The sequence below is a fragment of the Trachymyrmex septentrionalis genome, unplaced genomic scaffold (genome assembly GCF_001594115.1).
Source record: "Trachymyrmex septentrionalis isolate Tsep2-gDNA-1 unplaced genomic scaffold, Tsep1.0 scaffold50, whole genome shotgun sequence".
Lineage (NCBI taxonomy): Eukaryota > Metazoa > Arthropoda > Insecta > Hymenoptera > Formicidae > Trachymyrmex > Trachymyrmex septentrionalis.
Window position 1 is genome coordinate 486232 of NW_017305673.1, and position 26563 is coordinate 512794.

General features: G+C 37.9%; 4 protein-coding genes across 8 annotated transcripts in view; 3 read left to right on the plus strand and 1 right to left on the minus strand.

Moving 5' to 3' along the window:
* The window catches only part of LOC108751617 (N-acetylglucosamine-6-sulfatase-like), a 4209-nt gene extending 2176 nt beyond the window's left edge, over positions 1 to 2033 (minus strand). The window contains exons 1-4 of the mRNA XM_018491890.1: positions 1741 to 2033; positions 938 to 997; positions 659 to 865; positions 253 to 414 (exon numbers count right to left, since the gene is read on the minus strand). Coding sequence (XP_018347392.1) covers positions 253 to 414; positions 659 to 865; positions 938 to 997; positions 1741 to 1848 — 537 coding nt within the window. The 5' untranslated portion in view covers positions 1849 to 2033. The remainder of the gene's footprint in view (positions 1 to 252; positions 415 to 658; positions 866 to 937; positions 998 to 1740) is intronic.
* A 1534-nt stretch (positions 2034 to 3567) lies between these two features.
* LOC108751616 (zinc finger RNA-binding protein) lies at positions 3568 to 12084 on the plus strand. 2 transcript variants are annotated; one of them, XM_018491889.1, is made up of 11 exons: positions 3568 to 3690; positions 4031 to 4194; positions 5129 to 5470; positions 5982 to 6431; positions 6563 to 7273; positions 7344 to 7632; positions 7708 to 7892; positions 8923 to 9071; positions 10394 to 10489; positions 10584 to 10704; positions 10964 to 11247. In XM_018491889.1, the coding sequence occupies exons 1-11, from the start codon at positions 3641 to 3643 to the stop codon at positions 11245 to 11247; spliced, it is 2841 nt and encodes a 946-aa protein (XP_018347391.1). In that variant the 5' UTR covers positions 3568 to 3640. The 2 variants fall into 2 exon arrangements, with proteins under 2 accessions (XP_018347391.1, XP_018347390.1); XM_018491888.1 differs by having other exon boundaries at positions 3641 to 3690; positions 5871 to 6431; positions 10964 to 12084.
* Positions 12085 to 14100: 2016 nt separating this feature from the next.
* Positions 14101 to 17089, plus strand: LOC108751612 (polyubiquitin-A). Of its 4 annotated transcripts, XM_018491881.1 has the most exons (3): positions 14101 to 14212; positions 14958 to 15197; positions 15426 to 17089. In XM_018491881.1, the coding sequence occupies exons 2-3, from the start codon at positions 14964 to 14966 to the stop codon at positions 17022 to 17024; spliced, it is 1833 nt and encodes a 610-aa protein (XP_018347383.1). In that variant the 5' UTR covers positions 14101 to 14212; positions 14958 to 14963; the 3' UTR covers positions 17025 to 17089. The 4 variants fall into 4 exon arrangements, with proteins under 4 accessions (XP_018347383.1, XP_018347380.1, XP_018347382.1 ...); XM_018491878.1 differs by having other exon boundaries at positions 14958 to 17089; XM_018491880.1 differs by lacking the exon at positions 14101 to 14212 and adding an exon at positions 14478 to 14703 and having other exon boundaries at positions 14958 to 17089.
* A 3669-nt stretch (positions 17090 to 20758) lies between these two features.
* Positions 20759 to 26563, plus strand: part of LOC108751615 (fibrillin-3-like) — a 47406-nt gene continuing 41601 nt past the window's right edge. The window contains exon 1 of the mRNA XM_018491887.1: positions 20759 to 20971. Within this exon, the coding sequence (XP_018347389.1) occupies positions 20926 to 20971 (46 nt within the window). The 5' untranslated portion in view covers positions 20759 to 20925. The remainder of the gene's footprint in view (positions 20972 to 26563) is intronic.

Below are 26563 nucleotides of genomic sequence, written 5' to 3' on the forward strand. Positions count from 1 at the left end.
GAGCTCAAATAATTACAATAAAAAATGAAAAGGCTTCAAATTATCGTGTACGATGAAGAGCAAAAATGATATTCGATTCACAAGTATTTTTTTAATAGAGAAAAAAAAGTTTCATAAAAATAATTAATTTTTTAATATGTTCAAAAAGATGGAAAAATTGCAAATACAATTTTATATTCGCTATATTTATATATTAGAATCAGACAAGATTTATTACTCTCAGTTGTATGTTGAACATTTTTGTATACTCACGATCACGTCGGTAAGGTAATCATTCGAGCTATCACCGTATTTTCTCTCAGTACCGTTTATGGATAATGAATAATTGTAATACTTCGAGTTTCCTATAAGACCAGCCCACCAATCCCATCCCAATGGTACATGAGTCGCACCGCCAGTTTCCTTCTTTCCATACTATCGCATGTGCATTAATTTATTTTAATTATCACAAATAATAATTGTGGAAAAAAGTAAAAAGATGTTAAAATTTCATTTCACAAATTTTAAAATCCAATTTTTACTTCAATTATTTTAGACGTCAAATTTTGAATTTAAAAAAATCTTATAAAATTTAAAGAAAATTATTTTTGCTTACAATATTCGTGTACATCGTAAAACGAAATTTTCTTTAGTCGAAGAATCATTGAAGAGGGTCTACCTGGTTCAAATATTTTCCTGCGTAAAACGTTTTATATCCGACGATATTTTGCAAAAGAGAGGCGAACGTTGTCGGCTCTTGTAATTGTCGCCATCGCGCGCTATTACAACCACCGGCGACAGAATTATTTACCGTTAGATGATTATGTTGATATCGTCCTGTCAAAATAGATGCTCGATTGGGACAACAAACAGGTGTGGCTACAAACTAAACGATTCTTTCTTTACACACCAAATCGAATAGAAATGATGAAATAATTTCCGCATTTTTTATACTTACGCAATTTGTAAACGTAGCACCTCGACCTCCTATAAGATTCAAAGTATTTGTCATTGGCGTCTAAAATTATAAATTGAAAATCACGGTAAGCACGCACTTCCAAAGTATAAACGATTGTAATTGTTTTCTAATTAAAGTAATTGGAATCTTATTTTATTATTTTTTGCATTTTCTCTATAAAAGACCTTGCATTAATCATATAAATTAATCATGATAAAAATGATTTCGGTCAAATTGGTGATGATATTTTGTAGCTTTATGAGATATGAAAAAAAAAAGTTTCTTTACGTAAAACTAGAAATGGATTGATTTTGGTAGCACAAGTGTTAAAAAAGCTTCGATCTTTAATACTTTGTTAACACTTTTTAGGCTCTGTTAGGAAGTTACGGATCCAATCACAGCATAGAATAATTTTTGATAATTTTGTCTAAAAACTTTTGATCAGTATTGACTACAGCACAGACTTTTGCATAACGCATAATACATAGTGCATAAGGGAATTGAAATTCTTGTTTTCCATGGAATGGAAAGAAAGGAAAGATTTTGATAGTTGGTTCACTTAGGCACGTTATGCAAAAGTTTGTGCTACTGCCTTATCTCATAATCTGAAAATAAAATCACAATTAATTTCAGTCAATTTAACCGAAGCCACTTTTATTATGATTAATGCGGGATTTTTTGCCGATACATTTGAAAATAAATTTTATTAATTTATATATATCTACATATAACATATTAGATTGAATTTTTAGTAATCTTTATTTTGTTAACTAATTTGAATAAAATAGAATTAAAGACGCTACCATGCCGTCTAGAATAGAATCTTGATCATCCGTAATAATCAGCACGATATTCTTCGATATCGAAAATGACAAACAGTTGAGTAATAAGAAAAATAATGCTAGACGCATATTGATCTCCCGGTGAAATATGATAGTAGCGAGTGGAAAAATCCGTGTTATAATTCCCAGCTGATCGCGATGAAATTAGGCACTACTGTGTCTAATTGGCGTTTCGCCAGATCTTCTGAAAATATATGTATAATATACAGTAGTCTCAGTTCTTAATCCCGCGCACAGTATACAGATAAATTGCGTGACCGAAGCTACGAGATTACTGAGGCTACACAATGCAGTTACATGTTTATATACAAATGTATTATTATTATATGATATAAGAGCTATTCATTTTGTGATTGAACACAGTGTACATACTTGCTACACTTGAAATGAAATAGATATATATATTTGAAGCGGATGTATATTTAGTAGAAGTGAGATAGAAAATTTTAGTGCAGTCTAGTGCAATGAAAAAAGAACACCTAATGTTTAATTACTATTCGCGACGAGATGTTATATTAAAGATGGCCAGCCAAGGGCAAGTTTTCAAAACTACATTCGTAATTTTAAGGCTAAAGGTGTCTTTTCATGCTAACGCTCGACGTTCATTTTTAGCGCCAAATAAGTCACGTAATCGAAATTAATGCTTGATATTCGTCAATTTTTATCACGTGATCTGTTTTGATGCTAAAAATGAGCGTCGAGCGTCAGCATAAAAAGGCTCCTTAACAAATGATTCTTAAGGGTATTCTACAATTACCCTACACTACCTTCTGATTGGCTTATACATCTGAATATTATACTTAAGACTTGGTTCTTACATCCGGTTTAACCCTCGGTGGAAACTAGGCCAATGTAAATTAATTCTTAGAACTAGACAAAGACGAAAGGTAAATTAAATCGACGAGATTAAAATTAATCTACATGGTTAGAAGCTGATAATTGAAAACGCGACAACGTCGATACTCCGGAAGTGAGCGATGTTACGAAGGGACGACTGGCAGAGGGCGTCGGGCAGGAAGAATAGAGAAACACTAGAAACATCTTGAGCGCGTCGGCGCTAGAATCTAGATCCCCCTACGCCTTCCGGACACGCATACGGCACGGCGAACAAACGAGCGCGAGCGCGGTCGTAGCGCGTGTATCTCGTATCGCACGGCGACGCACGCACATACGCACGTACGAACGCACGTTTCTGCCAACGGCAAGCCTCGAGCCCTTCCCCGCGCACGCCGTACGTATGTTCGATGCGCCACGTCGCGTGACGATCCCGACGATACGCGACCAGCCGCGAAATTATTATCGCTAGCAAGTTCTGTTCTCCACGCTACCCACGCTCCACTACCCCCGGCGTCCCGGAGAATAGCCGAGAAAGACACGCAGTAAGTTTGGTGAGATTCGATTAAGATCGTATATCGGTTCGGACCGATCGTTACTCATACGGGCGGGCCACATCGCGCTACCGTTTTTTTCCTCTCTTTCATTCTGTCTCCCTCCGGATATCTTTACCTCGTGCGACGGAGATCTCTGGCTCGGCGGCAGGGCAGGTAGCTCGCCGTGCACGCCGACCGCTGATCGCCGACGGCGCCCGGCGGCAGGTAGCGCGGCGACGCCAGGTGTAGAACGCGCGGGCGCGTCGTAGTCGTATATTCGCGCGGAAGTGCAGTTCTAATCTTCCGCCGCGCTCTGCCGGTTCTTTGCGGAAGTGGCCACTGAGGGCGCGCTGCTCTCGCGGCACGCCAGCCAATCGGCGCGCGCGGCAGTACCGCACTACCACCGCCGTTCTATCTTTCGAGTACGCTCGTGGCACGCCCTACGACTGCCTCCATTGTCCTTCTTTCCGAGATTCTCTTCGCGAGGAAGGATGGCTCAGAACAATTATTTCGGCTTTACTCACGGTGGGACGCAATATGGGTACGAAATCGTCTGCATTATCATTATCACTAAGTAGCTAGTGTTAAGTCGAGCGAGGATTCGTGGCCTCGAGCGTGTGCCTGCGATAGTGATAAAAGCGTTCGCGTTTTCGACGGCACGCGTCTGAAAGGTACGGCCGGCTTGGCGGCCATTATTCTCGCCGCGAGAAATTAGCGTCCCGAGTCGAGCGTCTCCCCCGAGGGGCTTCCAATACATTTTTCCTACGCCGTACTTATCACCGTCCGCGTTACCGTTGCGTGTCGCATTTCCTCGCGCGAACGCTCCACCTCTACTAATGCGGCTGTGATAATTTTACTTTTTAACGTTGCTTCACGAATAGGGCGACCAGCGCCGCCGCATATCAGACCGGCCAAGCAGGATACGCGGTAACTCCAGCAGCTACCGCTGCCACGTACACTCAACGACCCGCTGCCGCTGCTGCGACCGGCTACGAGACGTATCAGGCAGCTGCTGCTGCAGCCGCAACTGGGACAACGTACGCAGGTGGGTTCTACGTACGAATTCCGCATGGTCACGTTCAGCGGTCGATCCCTTTATGAAAGAAATTTCAAGTTTCAAAGTGTATACCTGTCGTTAACACCTTTTGTACAAAATTTCAACTTTCATTGAATATAAACTTTTTTTTAAAGATTTGAACAAGTATTTTTTTAGTATTATGGGAAAAAGTACTGATCGGGTTTAGGTGTAGCAGGTGGAGCTACACTTACACTCGGTTTCTTCTATAAGTTTTCATGTGGTCTACCATGGACAATTCTTTTTAACATTAGATAAACAAGGATGAAATGATTCCATATGCATTAAATGGAACGTAGTCATAGTAAACTGGAAATCCACTGAGACTTTTAATATATTCGATATACTAACTCGACCTGAATTCTGAATTGATTCGTCTAGTCTTTTATTCCTTGCATAGTTCAGCTCTTTGTAATTAAAAGGAAAGATCATTGATTTAAAATTAGGTTGAGTCACTAAATTAAATACGTTATTAATAGATGCTTATTTCAACAATTGGCTGATTGTTTGTTGAGGGTATAGGTCTATTCACGTTGCTTGAAATTTTTGCAATTAAAATGAAATATATTTGAATATTGAAAAGAAAGGAAGCAAAAGTGCTGAGTGCAAAAAGTAACCGTGAGCAAACATCATGTTCCAATGTATATTATCAGTATTAAAAAACTATAATATACATAACATTGAATTGTAGATTTTGAATGCTGCAGTATATATCGGAATATGGTCTGAGAATGAGGAAGGACAAGAAATACTTTCATTTATTATACTTGTATTGCGTTTGTTGTACAATAAATATAATGTTAGCTCAAATGCTTTAAATATTATTTTTTGTTTCTCTATGTTATCAATAATATAATTATTTTCAAGTGCAACAATAATGTCTTGCAACACATGTTCCTTGCAGCTGCCAATCCTGGTACCGTAGCTCAAACTTACGACTACGGTTACGGACGAGCTGCTCCAGCAGCTACATACGACGCGACTAAAACCTATTACCAACAACCAGCAGCAGCTGCAGCAACTTACACTACTACCGAAACACATTATCAGGCTGCAAAGCCTGCTTACAGCACGACCAGTGCTTATACTGGTACTGCTAGACAAGCCACTACTACTGGACAAGCTAAGACCTATCAAGCATCCGGTACGGCTTATCAGCAATCAAATCCTACGCAGAGCGCTACTTATTCGTCAGGATATACAGCTCCAGCTACGCCTGCCGCTACTCCATCAACTGCAACAAATAGTAAGTGTGTTGACTTTTTCTTATACATTTATGTTCAAATATTTTCGGTCCTCTCTTGACCACTAACTGTGATGTAGAAACTAATAACATGAAATTGATCCTCTCACAATACATATGAAAAATGCCAAAACAAATTTTCAAAGCTCTGCTAGCATTCTCGATCGTAATAACTGTTTGAGGAGTTAGCAGAAGTTATAAATTTCATTTTATCTACTCTGAAGAATGGAGCACATTTTCGAGTACATCAATTTCCCATCGGTGTTTCGTCTTCGTGGAGTCTTCGTAATTCGTCTTTTGATGCATCTTGAAATGAGTAATAGTAAAAGTTTTGTTCGCCGCGCGAAAGTACGAATGGTTTGGGCCCCTCCAAAGTTTGAGGTTTCAATTTCATTTCCCTTAGAAACGGCGAGTACAACGTATTCCGGCTACGACGCAGCGCTATATAGCGCTGCGACTATGTATGTAGCCCAACAGAGTGCAAACAGCAATTCCACTAACCAGAAGACTGGAGGTTGGCAGGGCTACGGACGGAAGGGATTCGGAGCTGGCGGGGGAGGGATGAAGGCAATGCGGCCCAAGCAGCCTCCTAAGCCTCAACAACTTCACTATTGCGATGTCTGTAAGATCAGCTGCGCCGGGCCACAGACTTATCGTGAGCATCTGGAGGGTCAGAAGCACAAGAAGAAGGAGGCCTCCCTGAAGGTGCCACAACAGCCCCCAGCGCGTGGAGCAGGCAACAGTCTTCGATGTGAGCTATGTGATGTAACTTGTACTGGAAATGATGCCTACGCCGCTCATATCAGAGGTGCCAAGCATCAGAAGGTCGTCAAGTTGCACACTAAACTTGGAAAACCTATACCAAGTGCGGATCCCACAGTTCTAAATCCAAAACCAGCTGCAAAAGCTGCTGCTGCTAAGAAGTCGACAGTGACAGCAACACCTAAAATCAATTTTGTCGCTTGTAAGTAAATGCCTACATTTTTGCATGTTATGAGAAATTATTAGAATCTAGTGATATTTTTCTATTAATATTTATAGGATTTACAAAGCATCTATATAATCTATATAATTGCATTTGTACAAATGTTTCAGCTGGAAACTTGGGCACGGTGAATCAAAATCAAACTGCAGAGGTTAAGCAGGAGGAATCGGTTGAAGAAACCGTGGAAGAGGCTACGGGCGATGAGAAGGATATTCAACCGGTTGGCCAAGAATATATCGAGGAGAATAAATCTGAGGATGGAAAGATCATAAGTTTCAATTGTAAACTATGCGAGTGTCGATTCAACGATCCCAATGCCAAAGACATGCATATGAAAGGTCGCCGTCATAGATTTGCCTACAAGAAGAAGGTCAATCCCGATTTGATTGTTGACATGAAACCAAGCCTTAAACAACGCAAGATGCTGGAAGAAAAACTACGTAGACAACAAATGCGCGATGAGTATTTACGTCGCAGAGAAGAAATCAACCAATTGGGACCTATGGGACCCATGATGGACGAGGAAATGATATATTGGGAAGAGAGGCGTCGCTACGAGGAAGAGTGCGAATATTTCGAATGGTATCGACGATATGGACGTGGATCAGGTGCCCCGCCGATGCCGCGTCCATTCCAAGGACCGCCACCCATGATGTTATTCCCAGGTCCTCAAAGACGACCGGATTCATCTGACGACAAACATGTATTGGCGCATCATACAACTATTTATCCTAAGGAACAAGAACTATTGGCAGTTCAAAAAATAGTTTCTCACACCGAAAAGGCATTGAAGTTTGTGTCGGATGCTTTAGCTGAGGCTGGTAAGTACTTCATTCTTTTTATGCGAACTTTAAAATTATAGCTTACACTGACGAACATGATTGTTTACAGGTAAAAAGAATACTCCTGCCAATTCCAATGCTACTGCAGTAAATGTACAGGCTGGTACCCCACAGGCAAACGCTGATGCATTGAAGAAAGAAGAAGCTGATAAAAAGAAGGCAGTTACACCACAAAAGGAAGATGGAAGCGACGGAAATCTATTCTCGTTTCAAAAGGAAAAAGAAGATTCTAGGATACTTCGTGGCGTTATGCGCGTCGGAAACTTGGCCAAAGGGCTATTATTATCCGGAGATAATCACGTGTGTCTTGTTGTACTGTGTGCAGAAAAACCTACCAGGTATCTCAGATGATTTCCTTGCATACAATAATCGTGCGTATACATTATAATTTACGAGACTATTCGTTTTTATAGAACATTGCTCAATAAGGTTGCTGAGATTTTACCGGGCGAATTAAAGAATGTAGCTCCAGAAGAAACCTACAATGTTGGAAAGCATCCGGAATCCGCGGCTTTAACTGTCTCCGGGGGTACAGTTACCGTCAGCGTGACACTCACCAGCCCTCTGATGCGCGAGACACCCAAGTCTGCCGCAGCAGGTGATTTCATTGTTTCGCATTTTTATAGTGGCCAAGAAAAGGATAACTATAAAGGCGAAGCGGGGTTTTTTATGAAATCGTGCACCTCTTTTATTTTCATGTCGTTTTTGATCTACTCTGCAATTTGTACATTTAGTTTGTTCTTTTCATGGCCCAGAAGATTTTCTGTAAGTTTTTTTAAGCACCAGGACGATGCGGGGCAGCCAAGGACGATTCGACGGTTGCCAGTGTACATACGCTCTAACATAAAAGTTCATTTCCTTTTCGATATAGCTGCGTGTCTTAGTGTGTCCACGACAGAGTCCTCTTTGTAGAATTCATTTCCAATTATTAAGAGTATATCACAAAACAATACTCGAACGATATTGAGATAAATTTCGCAGAAAAAGAGCGTAAATATGATACGATTAGATACCGGTTTCCATTGTTGCGCGTTATGTTATTTACAGTAGCGATTTATATATTTTGTCGAAAATGAATATTCGAACTAGAATTTCCATCGACGATCAATACTAACGAGAGATTTCATTGAACGTGGACACGCTTGCGATAGGAGGAAACAACGCTGAGGCAATCTTAAAACTATGGACTTTTTGATCATGCATAAAAAAAGACAGAAAATCCCTCTGACTGTTATCGAATGCTGTACGCACATTCTGCGATGTGCATTACATTACCTCTGAATCTTAACCGACCGTTCTATTGGCATCGGTGCTACCTACCTTTTAAGCGGATAGAGGTGACACTACCGATGCTGATAGGAATTGTCGGATGTTCTTAAGCGGCAGAAGAACCATCTGAGAAAGAACGTTTTAATGGGGGTGAACTCGGTGCATTGCAAACGTACTACATTCGATCAGGCTTATATTTCTTTTTTCACGTTGGCATCATTACGGTATAGCCCACAATATAAAGGTGCTTAAGTTGAAACGAATATTAATAGAGAGAGGGAATACCTAAAATCTCTGGGCATGATCAAACACTCTAAGTGTTGTCTAAGCGTGTTGTGCTTTCTTTGTTGAAATCTCAGATAATGGTGGACAGCAGCAGCAGGAAGCTGCTCAACTGCAAACAACGCCCGCAGCCTCCAGTGTGACGAAACCAGACCCACCGGATGTACTTCCCAAGGCTAAGTGTTTGGAAGCTTTAGCTGCACTCAGGCACGCGAAGTGGTTTCAGGTTTGAATCCATTAACTCTCAGTTCAAGAACTCAAATTGTCGGTGCCACATTCTTGTTTGGCGCTATGTAACGAAGCATTTTCTTTTATTTTCTCCTGATAAAACGTGAGACGCGTGCAAATTGTCCTTTCTCTCTCTCTCTCTTAAAACAATTTTAATCAAACGAAAAAAGAAAGAAAAAGAGAAAAAGCAGTCTTAGAAACTTCCAGCCTTGTGACGGTTTTATTTTTTATCATTAATCGACCTGTCGTTGACATGATTCTGTCTGAATTGTTTATTTGATCACGTTCGATGTCCACCGTTTCTATATCCGCTGAATTTTGAAACACACACCAAGTCGGCTTTGTCCACTGTACTCTCTTCGGAGTTTTAGATTTTACATTTACGTTTCGGACCACGTTTATTACCACCGTTTATAACCATACCATAATTTCGAACGGTCCGAAATAAAAATAGTTCCGAAAATAACGGATAACAGTGGCATCGTCCGTACGTGGGAGAGAAAAACTAATCATACATCGAACATGCGATCAGATATATCAGGCAAGAAATCTTGCAAGTAAGCAACATGTAAATGTGTATCTCGACAGTCACGCGAAAATGCTGCTAGATGCATTTACATCTGCTTTGCTTTAAATCTTCAACATCCAGAATAATAGGAACTGCACTGCGAGACGTCGCAATTCGAGTATAATTCATTTATATTCTTAGAATGAATGTGATTTTCTTTATTTTCTTTACTAAGTACGCAGACCTCGATTGCCTTACGATCAAGCGTAATTCATTATTCTGGATCGTCCTTAATGCGTTGTAGCCTAGGCTGCGTCTGTTCTAGGTCTGTCTTAACCTTAAAGCAAATCGACATATAGCATCAGTACAGCTTTTGTGAGATTATGTATTTCGTTCCATTTTTGTATTGTAACAATTTCATGTGCATTAATTGCACAGCTTTGGAGATTAAAAGAGACAGACAAGCACAAACACACAGTAGCGCGTCATAAGTGTACCGGGTGTTTCTGTAGATTAGAGTCGAGTTCTAAAGTTGTTCTAAGATGTGCACAGTTTTCCTTGAAACACATGAATTATGGCTTTTTTTTTTAATTATTGCGACAGGTATTAACGTCTAGGAAAGAGTAATCGATAAACACCCGGTAATATTGATATGGGCTAATACTATTAGGGGCACTAGGCACGAGGCTGGGAGGATAGCTAAAGCCCACACAAAGCAATCGAAGGATAGTTTAGGCTTATCTCCAGAAGAGCCAGTGCATTTATTACGTATATTAAATCGTAGTTTTTTAAATGTTAATCCTGTTCAACAGGCTAGAGCTACCTCGCTGCAGAGCTGTGTTATGGTTATCCGTATAATGCGCGACCTGTGTAATCGTGTGCCAACATGGGGTCCGTTAAATCCTTGGGTTAGTATATGCGGCATATTAATTACTTCCATTAATTATTCACTCGTTCTCACGATTTTTCGATTCTCGATAACGTTTTTCAATATATATACAGGCATTAGAATTATTGACTGAGAAAGTGATTAGCACCGCTGGAGGTCCCCTTAGTCCGGGTGAAGCCTTAAGAAGACTTTTGGAATGCGTAGCTGGAGGAATATTGTTACCGGGTAGTCCAGGTAATTTCTAAAATTTATTGTTATATCATTTTTTGATATTTTAATTTCCTATCTTCAAATGATGAAAAAGATGACGAGACTGAGTGTATTGTGGAACTGATTTTTGAACTCTAGTACAAGTATTTTGTTCTCCTGTATCATAATCAGATCTTCCGCGATATACGTAGATGATATGGCATCTGATAAAAATTTTAGCTGTACTGTTGGTCAAAAGATAACGTGCGGAAATCAATGTTGATTCATAATCTCTTCGTTTTAGGATTATCCGATCCATGTGAGAAAGAGCCCGTTGATGCAATAGGAAACATGACGTCCCAACAGAGAGAAGATATTACTTCGTCGGCGCAGCATGCTTTACGATTAGTGGCATTCCGCCAGATTCATAAAGTCCTAGGTATGGAACAATTGCCGCCACCGAAATTCAAGGGACGATTCGCTCGAAAACGAAGACGCGATAACAGTAATGGAGAAGGTACCGATAGTGAGGCTTCGAAGAAGGACAAAAAGGCGGAAGAGATCAAAATGGAAACAGATTCCAAGTAGAAGATCTACCAAAAGATTCGTACTTGCAGTACGAATTATCTATTAACTTATCTAGTATAAGGAAGCAGTTTCTTTTCCCGCTGTCAGTTGCTTGTTTAGGAGGAGAGATATCTTCGGATAAGGACAATTTGAAACTAGGCTGATGCTTGTCATGATTTTTAGAATATGCGTAATCTGAGGAATGATATGATTAATAAAAAGATATAAGACGCGTTTATTAAACTACAATAGTGGGCGCTCTTCGTCTCTACGTCTCTATTGTGAGTCGTTTACTTTATGGCAATGGATTTATTTCCTACGATGTATTTAATCTGTAATAAGCGTGTCACAAAACGAAGCTAGCGTTATTATTGAGGAAAGCTTGAGTTGACCGCTAATTTTTTCAGGCGGATACGATTCTGTTAATTCTGATATTAGATTTGTCTCGACAAAACTGACGGACGCGTTCACAGAATTTGAATCAGCTAGACTGATTAACCATTGGTTATGAAAGATACACAAACAAAAATTCAAATGAACGTGTAGTAAGACGACGACGACGAACGTTTATAAGTTTGAAGTTAAAGAGTAGGCAATAGATTGTATTGAGATTTTGTGTGTATGTTGTGTGTGTAGTCAGTACGTGTAGGAAATACTATATCCTTTCTCTCTCTTTCTCTCTCTCTCTCACTTCTGCACAAAGTGACCATTTACGATATATGCTATTGTCACGTATGTGACTCACGCAGAAAATAGCGCCAATATATTTATAACTCGATGATTTGGATGCTTGATGATTATTCGATGCTGAGAAAGTGCACGTGTTAACATTTTTTTAACACATAATACTATAAATTAGTTTCATTTACAGAATTTCAAGCCAGTCGAGTTAAAATTTTGACGTTTCAATTTTTAGACATTACCTCCTCATTTAAGTGAATTTATTCTGACTTGTGTAGACTTTCTGTTTTTTTGAATGATCATTGAATAAAACAAACATGTGTACGACGCAACTGTGAACTTGTTGATACTTCTGACTGAAAGAATTGATAGTTTCCTTGATATTATTGTGTTCCTTTCCTTTTCCAACTTCAATGTTTTATTCACGAAAAACTCAAGTAATATGTACGAAATAATTCGAATTTAAACATAAAAGCCAATAGTGTGCACGCGCGATTTATTTTTTAGTTATTATTTTTCGAATCTGCAAGTCGATTATGTATCTAAAATAAAACAAAATTTACAAAAGCAAGCAAATATATTCATATCGGAATATTTATAATTTCATCAGTCGACACTTGAGTTATTCACTTCTATAATTTTTATCTTTTCGAGATACACATTGACTCTGAAGTATTTTTATATATATTTTTTTAGTATTTACCGCTGATAATCACGCCAATTTTATAGGATTCTTGCGTCAAACTTTAATTTTTATAAGAGAAAATCATTCTTTGAAGAGCATGTTTTTTTTATTTCGGAAACGAACAAACGAACGTTATACGAGAATAATATTCTTAATATACGATATATATCGTGTTATTTACCTTGTTTCTACCTTATTTTCGTACGCGGTTAGTATTGCATCAGTCTGCGAGTCATTGAAATTGCGACGTTATGCTTATGACTCGGCAATTCTGCGAATTAAATTTTGCGAGGTCGATTTGTATAATGAAAAGCGAAAATAGAAATCTTCTAGATAAAGAAAAAATAACATGAACGTTCGGTGAACATCTCGGTATCCATCGAAACCGTTTCGTTCCTGAATATTTATTATTAAAGGGTAATGCATCGTGCTTTTAGCCACAAATATCTTTTGACAAGGACATTTTTTTAATAATCAACTTATATTTAGGGAATGCATCATTTTGCGTCATCAACGTCGTACTTATATATCTAGAGAAGGAATATTGTTGGGAATAAACGTGAGCATCATTTTTGAAAGCTGAGCTCAAACAGGAAATTGTAACTGTTTCGGTTTCTGATAAATGAGAACAGATGTACAGGGTGCTATAAAATTAATCGTCTCACTTCCATTATTAGTCCATTAAAATTGAGATAAAAACGCAAATTCTAAACAGCAATTAAAACTTGATTTTTATAATTATCAGAAATATTGATAAATAATCGCCTTAAATACGCTTGCAAATGCTCTCTCAATCGCTCTCCTGTTAAACATTACACGTTCAATATTCACGAAACAATTTGTTCGCACTTTTCGATTACGTACTTGTGGTCTATAAAATTTTAAATCGACGAATTGGTCTTTGTGAATTATGTACGCAGTTTAAACCCTCGATTCCCGAATCGTCGACGAAATTCGCTAATAACTGAATTATTAATAATTAAATTGTTATTTCTGGCGTATATACGATAATTAGGTCATTCTCGGGATACATTCGTTTAAAACATACTTTATATTTATCATTCATAGCCCATTAAAGATATATGATTCCTTAAAATCAGGTGATTTATTTTGCAGCGTTCTGTACATACATAATATGTAACACTAGAATTACGGAGAACCTGAGAGAATGATGCAGAATATCAAGACGTCTAGACTTTAGCATTCTATATACATACATTCTGCATACGACCAGATCACTGATAACTCTGTCCAGTGCAAATCTCACGTATCGACATGGCAATAATATACAAAGAACATTCTAGACCCTAGATTCTAGAATGTTCTTTGTTGTCATTATTGCCAAGTCGATACACGAGATCTGCGTCAGTCCGCATATTAACGTCATATTGATCAGTGACGTATGCAACCAGCGAGCCAATCAGTGGCGTCGTCGACATCCTTCAGCCAATCGGATACGAACATGCGTCATTCGCAGTCACGTGATTCGTGGTATAAAAACAAGCCTCGCGACGCTGGCCGTTTCAATAGTCATTGTGAACTTGAGCAGAGAAGAGCGTTTATTCTACTACAGTTGTCTTGCGTGAAAATTACACACAGCGAGAAGCTTTCAAACAAAAGGTATGTTCATTATACTTGTCGATATACTAATTTTTGATTTTGAATTTTTTGTCCTTGTCCGAAAAGTCGATTTATTCGTGCAAATGAGATAGTAATGATAATCGTAGAATTTGTCCGATAGTCATCGACACGCTACATTTAATAAGAAACATACATGTCGATTTGTATAGTCATTTCCAAATGTGTGTTCTATACGCGATTCTATTATCGATCGTTGTTTCGAGCCTGTTGGCTCTGTTGCTAGGCGGAATAGCTTATTTTGATTGGCGTTTTTTTATCGGTATATTTCGAAATCTAATCGAAAAGTCGTTTTGTATCTGCATCAGCGTGAGAGGCATGTAGGAAATGAGCATGTAGGAAAAAGCTGTAGAATTAATCCTATATTTGTCATTACGTTTTCTCGGAGTAACATGGCGTCATACGCTTGGTAACGAGCAATGACGAGCAACTAAAACGAATCAAAATGGCGGGTCTTAATTTTACTGCGTCATATAAGCAGCTTTGATCTGCAAACAGCCAGCTTTCTCAGTTTCGTGATTAATATAACTTTGTGTACGGCTTGTCTGTAAAGGTGAATGTGGTTTATCCTTTTTTTAAAATTTGTCTACATTTATATTTGTATAACTTATCGATGTTCTCCGAGGTGTCCTCATTTTGTAAATAATTAGAATCGATTTATTTAGATATTATATATATATATATAATTAAAAGATAACTGTCCATACAACGTGAAATTTTATTGTAGAGCACCATGCAGATTTTTGTGAAGACATTGACTGGGAAGACCATAACTCTTGAAGTTGAGGCTTCTGACACTATCGAGAATGTAAAAGCAAAGATCCAGGATAAGGAAGGCATTCCACCTGATCAGCAGCGTTTGATCTTTGCTGGAAAGCAGCTGGAAGATGGACGTACCTTGTCTGATTACAATATTCAGAAGGAATCTACTCTTCATTTGGTCCTCAGATTGCGTGGTGGAATGCAGATTTTCGTCAAAACCCTGACAGGAAAGACCATCACATTGGAAGTTGAGGCGTCGGACACGATCGAGAATGTCAAAGCTAAAATTCAAGACAAAGAAGGAATCCCCCCGGATCAGCAGAGATTGATCTTCGCTGGAAAGCAACTTGAAGATGGTCGCACACTTTCTGACTACAACATTCAGAAAGAATCCACATTGCATCTGGTCCTTCGTCTACGTGGTGGAATGCAAATTTTCGTCAAAACCCTGACAGGAAAGACCATCACATTGGAAGTTGAGGCGTCCGACACGATCGAGAATGTCAAGGCCAAAATTCAAGACAAAGAAGGAATTCCCCCGGATCAGCAGAGATTGATCTTCGCTGGAAAACAACTTGAAGATGGTCGCACACTTTCTGACTACAATATTCAGAAAGAATCCACATTGCATTTGGTTCTCCGTTTACGTGGTGGTATGCAAATTTTCGTCAAGACATTGACAGGAAAGACAATCACGCTGGAAGTTGAGGCGTCAGACACTATCGAGAATGTTAAAGCCAAAATTCAAGACAAGGAAGGAATCCCACCGGATCAGCAGAGATTGATCTTCGCCGGAAAACAGCTCGAAGATGGCCGCACACTTTCTGACTACAATATTCAGAAAGAATCCACGTTGCATTTGGTTCTCCGTTTACGTGGTGGTATGCAAATTTTTGTCAAAACATTAACAGGAAAGACCATCACGCTGGAAGTTGAGGCGTCAGACACGATCGAAAATGTCAAGGCCAAAATTCAAGACAAAGAAGGAATTCCCCCGGATCAGCAGAGATTGATCTTCGCTGGAAAACAACTTGAAGATGGTCGCACACTTTCTGACTACAATATTCAAAAGGAATCTACCTTACATTTGGTTCTTCGTCTACGTGGTGGTATGCAAATTTTCGTCAAAACATTAACAGGAAAGACCATCACGTTGGAAGTTGAGGCGTCAGACACTATCGAGAATGTTAAAGCCAAAATTCAAGACAAGGAAGGAATCCCACCGGATCAGCAGAGATTGATCTTCGCCGGAAAACAGCTCGAAGATGGCCGCACACTTTCTGACTACAACATTCAAAAAGAATCCACGTTGCATTTGGTTTTGAGGCTTCGCGGCGGTATGCAAATTTTTGTCAAAACGCTTACCGGTAAAACAATTACTCTGGAAGTCGAAGCGTCGGACACGATCGAGAATGTCAAAGCCAAAATTCAAGACAAGGAAGGAATCCCTCCGGACCAGCAGAGGTTAATCTTCGCCGGGAAACAACTTGAAGACGGTCGCACACTTTCTGACTATAATATTCAAAAGGAATCTACCTTGCATTTGGTTCTCCGTTTACGTGGTGGTATGCAAATTTTCGTCAAGACATTGACAGGAAAGACCATCACGTTGGAAGTTGAGGCGTCGGACACGATCGAGAATGTTAAAGCCAAAATTCAGGACAAGGAAGGAATACCTCCAGATCAGCAGAGGTTGATCTTCGCCGGAAAACAACTTGAAGATGGTCGTACACTTTCTGATTACAATATTCAGAAGGAATCCACATTGCATTTGGTTTTGAGGCTTCGCGGCGGTATGCAGATTTTTGTCAAAACTCTCACTGGTAAAACTATTACGCTGGAGGTCGAGGCTTCAGACACGATCGAAAATGTAAAGGCGAAAATTCAAGATAAAGAAGGCATTCCTCCCGATCAACAAAGACTGATTTTCGCGGGCAAGCAGCTAGAAGATGGACGGACTTTATCCGACTATAATATTCAGAAAGAGTCTACACTTCATCTTGTACTTCGACTTAGAGGTGGAGATGTCTGATTCCATTGTGATCTCTACTAAAGCGTCGCATTGTATTGAAATCATTTAATATATTATAAATTTTATTACCTGAGTTTTTAATTTTATTAATTCGCACATGCAAATCTTTCGTAGGAAATGTTGACGAATAAAGAAATTAATTCTAAATATTATAATAATGTCTTGTTTTTTATAATCGCCGTCTGATTCCTTATAATACAACTATCAATAATAAAATATTAACATTGTGTTTTTATTATCTAAAATTTTCTTGAATCTCTCTGTTTATTATCTGTATAGATTGAACTTGTTTAATGTGTATTATTTCTAATAAGAGAACTTTTTACATGAGCTTTGTATGTTCTTTAGTCTTTTTAATAAGAGTATATAAACGAATAAATAATTTAATAAAGTAGTGAACATTTATACTTAAAGCTGTTCAGTTGAACTTCTATTGTTTTTCTTCCTTTTATTCCAATGTGAAGAAAAAGAAAAAAGCTGAATAGTGCGAGAAGTTCAACTGAAAAAAATAGACTATATATCTTTTTTTTATGATAAAAAAGAATTTCTTGTTTAGTCTTTATTTTGAAATAAATATACTTGTCAACATCTTGTAAAAATTATCTGAAAAATTTACCATTCGTAATGGTAAATTTTTTATAAAAACTTTCCTTTATCGCTAACTGATGGCGCCACTAGGTCTTCTTTCCGTGAGAATAACTGATCCGCACTGTCTGCGCTTACTGTTAGCAAATTCACGGACTCGAGCTTAATATATTGCTGACATTCGTGTATATTTATACAGTGTATTCAATTATACATGCACTACGTTTTTGTAAGTAACAATGCAATTTAGAAGACAGAAACAAAATTATAAAAACGTAATGAGTTTATATAAATATTTGATATAAATGGAATGAAAGGCGAAAGATTATATTTGTATATTAATATTACTTTCTTCTGAAGAATTTCAAATATTTTTATTTGAAGTATTTTTCAATTAATTTGTCTGAGATTTTGGAAATTAGAAAATAATTTTATAAAAAAAAATAATATAAACTTTAATTTTACAAAATATATAAATAATTAATTGCATTAATATAACGACAATTTTTATTTTAACAATTGTATTTTTGCAAATAGACATTTAATAAAAGAAATTTTTTTATAGATAAACATTTTTTTTTCTTATCTAAAATCAATAATTTCATAAAAAATCGTTTGTACAAGAAAATTAGCAGTTCAGTTTTTATAAGAATTTATTTTCATAATAGAAGAATTTTTATTCTAAAATTAGATAGTTTCTCTTAAAAAGTATTCAATATAATATTGTAAAAAAAAGTTGTTGAGAATTTTATTAATTCAATTTTTAAAAATACATTTTTATTTAGAATGAATCTGTTTTTTGCAGAGAAAAAGACGCGTGGTAATTACTCTCTTACATAAAACCATTCAACAATAATAATATTAAAAAACCTTTATAGGAAAAATTAACAGTTTAATTATAATTTAATTTTTATATGTATATTTTTACTTATAATAGAAGAAATATTTTTATAAATAAAAATACAACAATACATGGTTTCAATTAGTACTTAATAGTACAAAAAGTATTTAATAATATCGTGACACAAAAAGCAGTTCAATAGAAAAGATGAGAATAAATATTTCATTTGGAAGAACTGAAAGTTTGTTATCGATACAGATCTCATCTTATTTCTGTGGACGAAATAAAAGCGGTCGTCGTAATTGTTACCGTTGTTGCGTTCTACAATTATTTGTGGCGCGTGTATTCGGGTGCAGTGAGTAATGAATTAAAATTTTCGCGCGCCAGTGAGATGCAAAAGTATTTTTTTCAACGCGGAATTCAATAACCATCCACAGTGAAAAACATGTAATTTTACTGATAACATATTTTTCTACCGCACTCATCCTTTTCAATCTTTCGAAAAACATAGTTGTACGATAACTATCGTTTGTGAAAAATTACATATTGGAAGGCAACTAAAAAATATATTATTTTTATTTGTCTATTTTACACTAATAATTTATTTGTGTTACTTTCCAAATTAATTTTTTTTATCGTAATTATCAAAAAATTCATATAAAACCATTGAAACGACAATAGTAGAAACCCAAGTAGAACAACAAGTCATTATGATGTCAAAATGATTGCAAAATGATCATTAAAAGTCATTTTTTAATCATTTGCGATTTATTTTAATGTTATTCTGACGTTATCGTGACCTTGTTGTTCTGCTTTGGAAGTAGTTTAAATTACAGCGCGTAGAATTAGTGCAAAAAAATATAATATAAAATAATATATATAGTTTATGTGTATAACACACACAGTATATATAATAATTTAATTAGATTTTAGAATAAGCCTTATTCTAAAACTAATAGAGTCACGTTAATTTTTCGGGAATCTAATTTTTTTTTTTTTTTTTAAGAAATTAGAATTTTGCCTAATATTCTTTCACGCTAATTGGCGCAATTTCAATTTTTCAGATGTATGAAGCTCTGATGAGGACGAATCCACTCTTCGTGGAATATTACACTTCCCAATTTCCTCTCCTGATGAAACTTCAACGAATCAAGTGCGACAGTCGTTCTATACCGATGATTTCATTTTCCCTTTGACGATCCCGCTTTCGGATGGATACACGCGAGCGCGTGTCACACTGGTATGTGCGTGTGTATATTTATGTGTACGGCTAATGATGGAAGAAAACGTTATTCACAGGGAGGCGGGCGAGTCCAGTGTACCATACCCAGTACGCCTTGTACCTTAGGTAGGGCTGAGAGAACTCGAAGAGAGAATCACGGACTTGCGTTCAGTCTAACTCGGTCCTCGAACTGGTCCCGTGTGCTTGGCGTGCAGCGTGTAACCGGCGTCAGTCACAGCATCCGCGTGGTACTCGCCGCGATGCCGCTTCCGTTCTGACGACGCGAGATAAGCTTCCCCCGACGCCGTTGGGCACAGCAGTGCAGTACAGATCCGCGTGTCATTCCGTAAAAGCGAGCTTCGTGCAGAAGACAGAGCCAAAAGTTTTATTCCGTCCCTTGGCGATTGAAAGGACTAAATTCTTATCGTATTAACGTATCGTAGGAAAACGCAGATGTACCGAAAAAAGATTTGTACAATACAATTTAAATTAACTTTTTATTAGAATTTTTAATAAAAAATAAATTGAAATGCTTCAAACGCTAAATTTTAATCACTCTTTCCAGCAAACGCAAGTCCGTGATTCTCTCTTCGATCAACTAATATTAACATTAATGTTATAATTTTCCATTCAATGATATAACTGTTACGTACAATATGTGTTATATTGTATTTATGTTGTCGAGTAGGAATTAAATTATATCAGTAATGTAATGTTACTGTTGGTTTGCATTTGCCAACTAATAGTAATATTGCAACAATGTTATAATTTTCCATTTAATAATATAACTTTTACGTACAATATATGCGTTATATTATATTTATGTTGTTGAGTAGGAATGAAATTATATCAGTAATGTAATATTACTGTTAGTTTCCATTTGCCGGGTTCTTACTTACTTCTCGAAAAATAGACTTCGGAAGTGCGCGTTAGCGGACATTCAACTCTCCTTCACCATTACGATGCTATAAAAAGAAACGCCCAAATTTATGTCGTCGAAATAACTACGCACAAAAATCTGTGAATAAACGTTTTATCTTTGTCCAACGGCTTATCTAATGCTTCGTATGAAATTAGTAGGGAGACAAGGCGAGCAGTAATTTAAAGAAAAACAGGAAGAGGATCGCGAAGGGAACTGAATTTTTCCTTCCTGCATTAAGTTGGGCTGATGAAACAGCGGAAACGTTAAAGTATCGTCGATACGAGATTGAAGCGAGCTGGCGTTGTACGAGACAACAGATCCATCAGTGAAGATGAGTGGCTTGGCGGTTTGTTTGATACTCCTCTCGACAGTGCCGGGTAAGTTGCGAGATACGTCAGAAATGCCTATTAACTGAAGGTACCCTTAACACCTTGAGTTCTAATCACGCGCCTCTCGTGGTATTGTGAAGATTATTGCTATATCCTGAGAAAGCACAGTCGAGTTTAGAATATTGACAAAAATGTTGATTCCTGGTAAACATCAAGCAACAATACGATCGCTAACATCAATATTATAATTTCCTAAGCACAATATAATTGTTAGCACAACGTGTGTTTGTATTACCTACATTTATGTTATTGAGTGGGAAATCATTAATATTATTATAATGTTACTGCAGTTTATGTTTACCATGTTAAAACGCGCGCGCGCGTATCAAAAATATAATCATACAAAAAAATCATCATTAAACTATTATTTGGTGAAGATCGGTTTCTTAAATTTTACATATTTGAAAAGAAACTCGTGTCCACAAAAGAAAGTAAATTTTCTCAACCGTTTCAAAGAAAAGAAGTACATTCTTCGCTTTCAAATGAAGTACAAATTGTATTAGTAATAACTGAGAATAACTCTTCGCGCTTTCACTGAATGTTCAAGGAAACTCGGGATATTGAAGAAGACTTTATCTCACGTTTGCATAAAATTAAATTTTCACTGTTGCCGTTCGACGTTATTTGATTGTTATCAATTACAGCCGATCAGCATAACGGAAGTGAAACAGAGAGCCAAATTCCAATTAAACGCCACTCGCAGAATCGCCAAAATGAACATATACAAATATAATATAACAGGCGTATTTGACGCAGAATGATTTTGTATTAAAAATAAAATAAATAAAAAAACAAATAGCTATTTACATAACTATCGAGGATTTGCAGTGGAAAAAAATAGCGAATTCGATTTATAGAAAATAAAAATAAAATTTATATTTTAACACACACATATTTCTCTCTCTTTCTCTTTTGATTGGAAATATAAATTTAAAAAATATATATACAAAAGTATTAATAAATTTGAATGTGAATTTTATTGCACTTTGCCCGCGAATATATATATAATACATTCTTTATCGAAGCCTTTTACCGACGAAGAACCCGTACTGAAATTAAATTCCAGAAATAGGAACAAAAACGTTCCATGAATCGTTAAATACGCTTCTGCGTCGTGTTCAACTCGCATTCATAAATTTGCTGTTCTTTTTCTTGCCGCTGATATTGTCTGACTGTAATATACAGCGTCGACCTTACCATCGCCGATTCTCGTACGCGAAGCAACGAATATAAACCACACGAGTCCGCGATGTCCTACAACACCGGCCTTCGTCCATTAATTCTTCGCTCAGTTCGATGTCCGTTAGAATGAAAGCACCGATTTTTTTTTTTCGTCTTTAACATTTTCAATGAAGTCACGAATGCGGGTCAGTTTCCAAAGTAAAATCAACTTGAAGCTAAAACGTAATATTTTGTCATCTCGCAGCTTTGACGTTTAATTATCGAAAATCGCCGCATTCCTCTTGTGGTAGATTTAAAGTTGCCAGGAGGAATCGACTCCGAACTCATCGAGGAGTTGACAGACTTTTTGTCTCCGCGTTATTGTCGAGCGTCGAGAGGGCAGCAAAGATGCAGCAGCGGGCTCTTTGAGTATGACGGCGTTTTTGTGACCGCCTCCGTAAACGCAGCTGCAAGCCAGAAGTCGCGAGGTCCACGGAGGACATAATCCGATTTCTTTCGACGTCGAGATATCGTCGTCTCGAAACGGTCCTTTCCTCGCGTCCCTCTCTCTCTCTCTCTCTCTCTTTCTCTCTCTCCCGTCTTCTCTCGATGCACCGGAGAGCCGCATCGCATCTCGCCCGCATCTCGCGCTTGTATACTTTCTTTTGTGTTTTCTCGCCGTTCTGGTAGTTCGACCCGGTCTAAATATAGAGACGTTGCAAGGGTCTGCCCCGCTGACGGGTCAGAAGTAACTTGTCGCTATTAGCGGGTCGAGAGCGGACGCGGGCGTCTCATAGGAGAGAGATCGCGAGAGAGAGAGAGAGAGAGAGAGAGAGAGAAACGAACTTAACTTCGAACGTGAGTCTCAGTTCTGGATAGAATTGAGACGCGGAGAGGATTTATTAAATTTTCCCGCGCGGCTTTTCCGGGCCTTCCTTTCCGCGCCGCTCCGCTCGCGGAGGCGGGCACGCACCGAAATGGAATCCGTTATTTCGGAGGATAGTTTTCGAGATAGGTCGTGAACTTTCGAGGGAAAATAAGAGAACGGGAAGAGAACTTAATTCTTCCGTTGTTTCATCGAAGCGAGAACAATTGGTACCTTGGCGCTGCAGTTGGAGAGAAAATTAGCTTTTAATTCGTCAAAGAACCGGTTATTACCGCGCGATATTCTATATATCGTCGCTTTTCCGCGTTCTTTGTCATTTACGGTACTGCCAATTATTCCGCCATTCTTCCCTCAATTACGACGTAACTCTCTGCCGATATCTTGGAAACCGATACGTTCCTTCAGCAAGAGTCTTTCTATTAGTCTTTCATTAATTTGAAAACGATAGTGCAGACAATTAGAGTAAAAATGTTCGTTTATACGCGAAAGATCTTCGACGATCAGCGTTTTTCCCACAGCATCATCCCGCATGTCGCTCGTCGTCGTTTCACCCTCGGAATCACCATCGGCATTTCTGTCGTTTCGACTGGGTTCGCTTTCTCACGGTACATTGGTTCCTTCCATGGACCGGCTGCTCCAGGCGGACTCCATTCCCCAAATTCCGCTTCGCTGTTTCCTACTGTCATAGCAGTTTCTCTCCTACCCGACATCGACTGCACGAGCGGCGGGTTTGCAAGTTCAAAGCACCGTTCGCAATCCTTAAGGCTAGAAGACTTTTGTCTCGAAAAGACTCACGCGTCGGTTTCCTTAAGCGTCTCTTTACTCGCGATTATCGGCACGAGAAAATCGGAAGCGGAAGAAAATCCTCTCGCGACACGCAGAAGAAATCAGGATTGAGAACGTTATACTTTATAAAAGTAACGTGTTACTATTATTTTTTGTAAAAAGAAATAGCTCGTTACTATTATCATTACTTTTCGTTACTTTTTTTATGATATTAAAGTAAGATATTAGATTTAAAAATTACACACATTATTTAAATAATCAATATTAATTATTAAAATCAATATTGAAATTTAAAATTCCGAGCTAGTTTTATAACAATTTTCTTTATATTAAGCTTATATTTATCTAATAAATCCTTGATAGTTCTATATATTAATGTTTTTTAATATATGATTATCTGCAGGAAATTCGATTGTAATTTATAAACGCAGATTTTATTGAAAATTTCATGTACTGCAGACTTTCAATATTTTATTATAAAATATTTCTAGCCAATTACAAAATAACGCGATTCTATTGAATAATTTTATATAAGAGAATAAGAGATTAAAGTAATTGCTGTAAAAAATGTAACAACGTTACCGTTACTGTTACAGACAGAAAAAAGTAATGATCGTTATCGAAAAAAAAAGTAACGAAAATAGTAACGCGTTACTTTTCAACTCTGAAAGAAATGAGAACTCTGTAAGAGCGTCGAGTTCACCGAATGTTCACGAAACGAGGGAGAATGGAAGCGAGGATCTTATTTAAAAATTCGACGCTTTTTGCTACAGTTTCATTTTTAAAGTGTATCTTTTTATTGAATCTCTTCTGCGATAAAAACGGCAATGAAACATTAAGATAATAACGATGCTTTTCCCATTAAACTCTCTTAGAAACTTGGAAAGATATAAGTTTTTATGACTGTGTTATTCAATTATGGAAAGAAGTTGGAAAATAATTATCGCAAAAGTATCCGGCAAAAGGGAACGTATCAATAGTTTCAGATCCAATCGATTTGTAATAATCGCGGACGCCAGGAAATCGCCAACGAGATAACTTCGCGACGACTTACTTTCACTCTCTCTTTCGCCTATTCCTTATCGTAGTCGGCACGATTATCGGTGATCATTTTCGCGATCTCTATGTTATTACGTGCTTGACTTGGACGCCGCCCATTAACCTGTTATTTTTCACCCAGAATCGAATTACCAGTCGCTGGAATACACGCAGAATCCAAAATGCTTGTAGAGCGATCGAATAGATAAAGCATGCCCCGCAGTTAACAGGAGAACCGGACAGCGCGCGGGCCGTGCAATTTGCGCACACCCGGATACCCGCAAATTGACCTAGCTGGGGATTTTTATTCGAATTCACCTCAATCCTGGCCCATTTTTGCACACAATTCCGCGTCTATTACGTATGCTAATGAGTTTTGTAACTCGGCCGAGCACGCGTACGCGAGCGCGCCGAGCGCGGGTGCACGCCCTGTTTGCTTTAGCGAAAACGTACGGGCGATAAATCACGCTGGAACTGGCGGGTAATTGCACGCGTGTCCGCGGTACGTCGGTAAGTATCTCTCTCGAAATCCGATCTCCCGTTTTGTCTACGATTAGATCTGACCTCGCGGCGATCTGACGTCGGTGCGATCACCAGCGGTGTAAATTCTTCAGAATGTTATTGCGAGGAGAGCCCTCGTCAGCCGGAAAAATAAATTTGTATCTATATTTTCCATTTTTTTTTTTAACTTTCCACTAATCTTTTATATAATCAAAAAAATTTACTTATCCGAAAAGATTAAGCTTTATTTAGGAAATAACGCATTGAGATAGATACATGCTGCATGTATTATATTTTGACGATTTTCGAATTATACGAGAAAAAAATGTTCTATCCTCTCGAAAAGTCATCTTCATGAAAATCGCAAAAAACCGTGAAAAATACCAAAAAAAAAAGAAATGGAAAATGCACGAACATGCTTTGAAAATTGATGAAGAATTTTTTCATTTATACTAAATAAGGTCTTTTTATTTTATTTATGGTGAAAACGTTATGAAGTTTTAATCAGCACGTAATCACGCTCGAAAAGGAATAATTATAAAAAGTCATTTTTAAACACAAGAGGGTAGCAATGACACAACTAATTAACAATTTTCGCTTTTCGCCCAAGATTTCCAACAGCGACTGATTTTATTTGAATTCTTGGTTTGTGTACTCGCTAATTAAATTTGCATTTCTGATCGGTGCATGATTTTATGACTTTGCAATTGAACAAACCAATGCGGTAATGCATGTATGTGCAAGTACATGCTCGAGTACTGCGAGGTGCATTTCCATATGCATGCACCAACAACCCGGATGGATGCGCGCACTTTCGGTATCCCGACGTACACACGTATTTCATTTTCACTGAAGCCCTTTTACATTGTTGCCCGACACACAAATACCGAACACGAAAACGCTTTAGGCCACTATTGTTCGCGAAGAGAGAGTCGCCAATTTATATCAGAAATTCGAACTACCCGCGCGGCCACCGGATGATAATAGCCCGAAACACCTTACGTTATTTATGACCGTACATGAAACGGTATTAATTAATTTCCGTATCCCGACGACATTCGGCTAAAATTTATCGGTACAGTAAAATTCGCATTTCGTCGTCCATATTTCGCAGAGAAGTCGTACGATTTTCTGAGGATTCGCGTTCGTGCGTCCGTCACGCGCAATAAAACGTTTTTAACAATACTGACAGAGTATATTTATTGCTG

Excerpts from the sequence above, each read along its gene's own strand:
- LOC108751612 (XM_018491878.1), top strand. The coding sequence starts at position 14,964 with ATGCAGATTTTTGTGAAGACATTGACTGGGAAGACCATAACTCTTGAA.
- LOC108751616 (XM_018491888.1), top strand. The coding sequence starts at position 3,641 with ATGGCTCAGAACAATTATTTCGGCTTTACTCACGGTGGGACGCAATAT. Across the intron at positions 6,432-6,562 it reads TAAAATCAATTTTGTCGCTT|CTGGAAACTTGGGCACGGTG; the intron begins GTAAGTAAATGC and ends CAAATGTTTCAG. Across the intron at positions 9,072-10,393 it reads GGCACGCGAAGTGGTTTCAG|GCTAGAGCTACCTCGCTGCA; the intron begins GTTTGAATCCAT and ends CCTGTTCAACAG.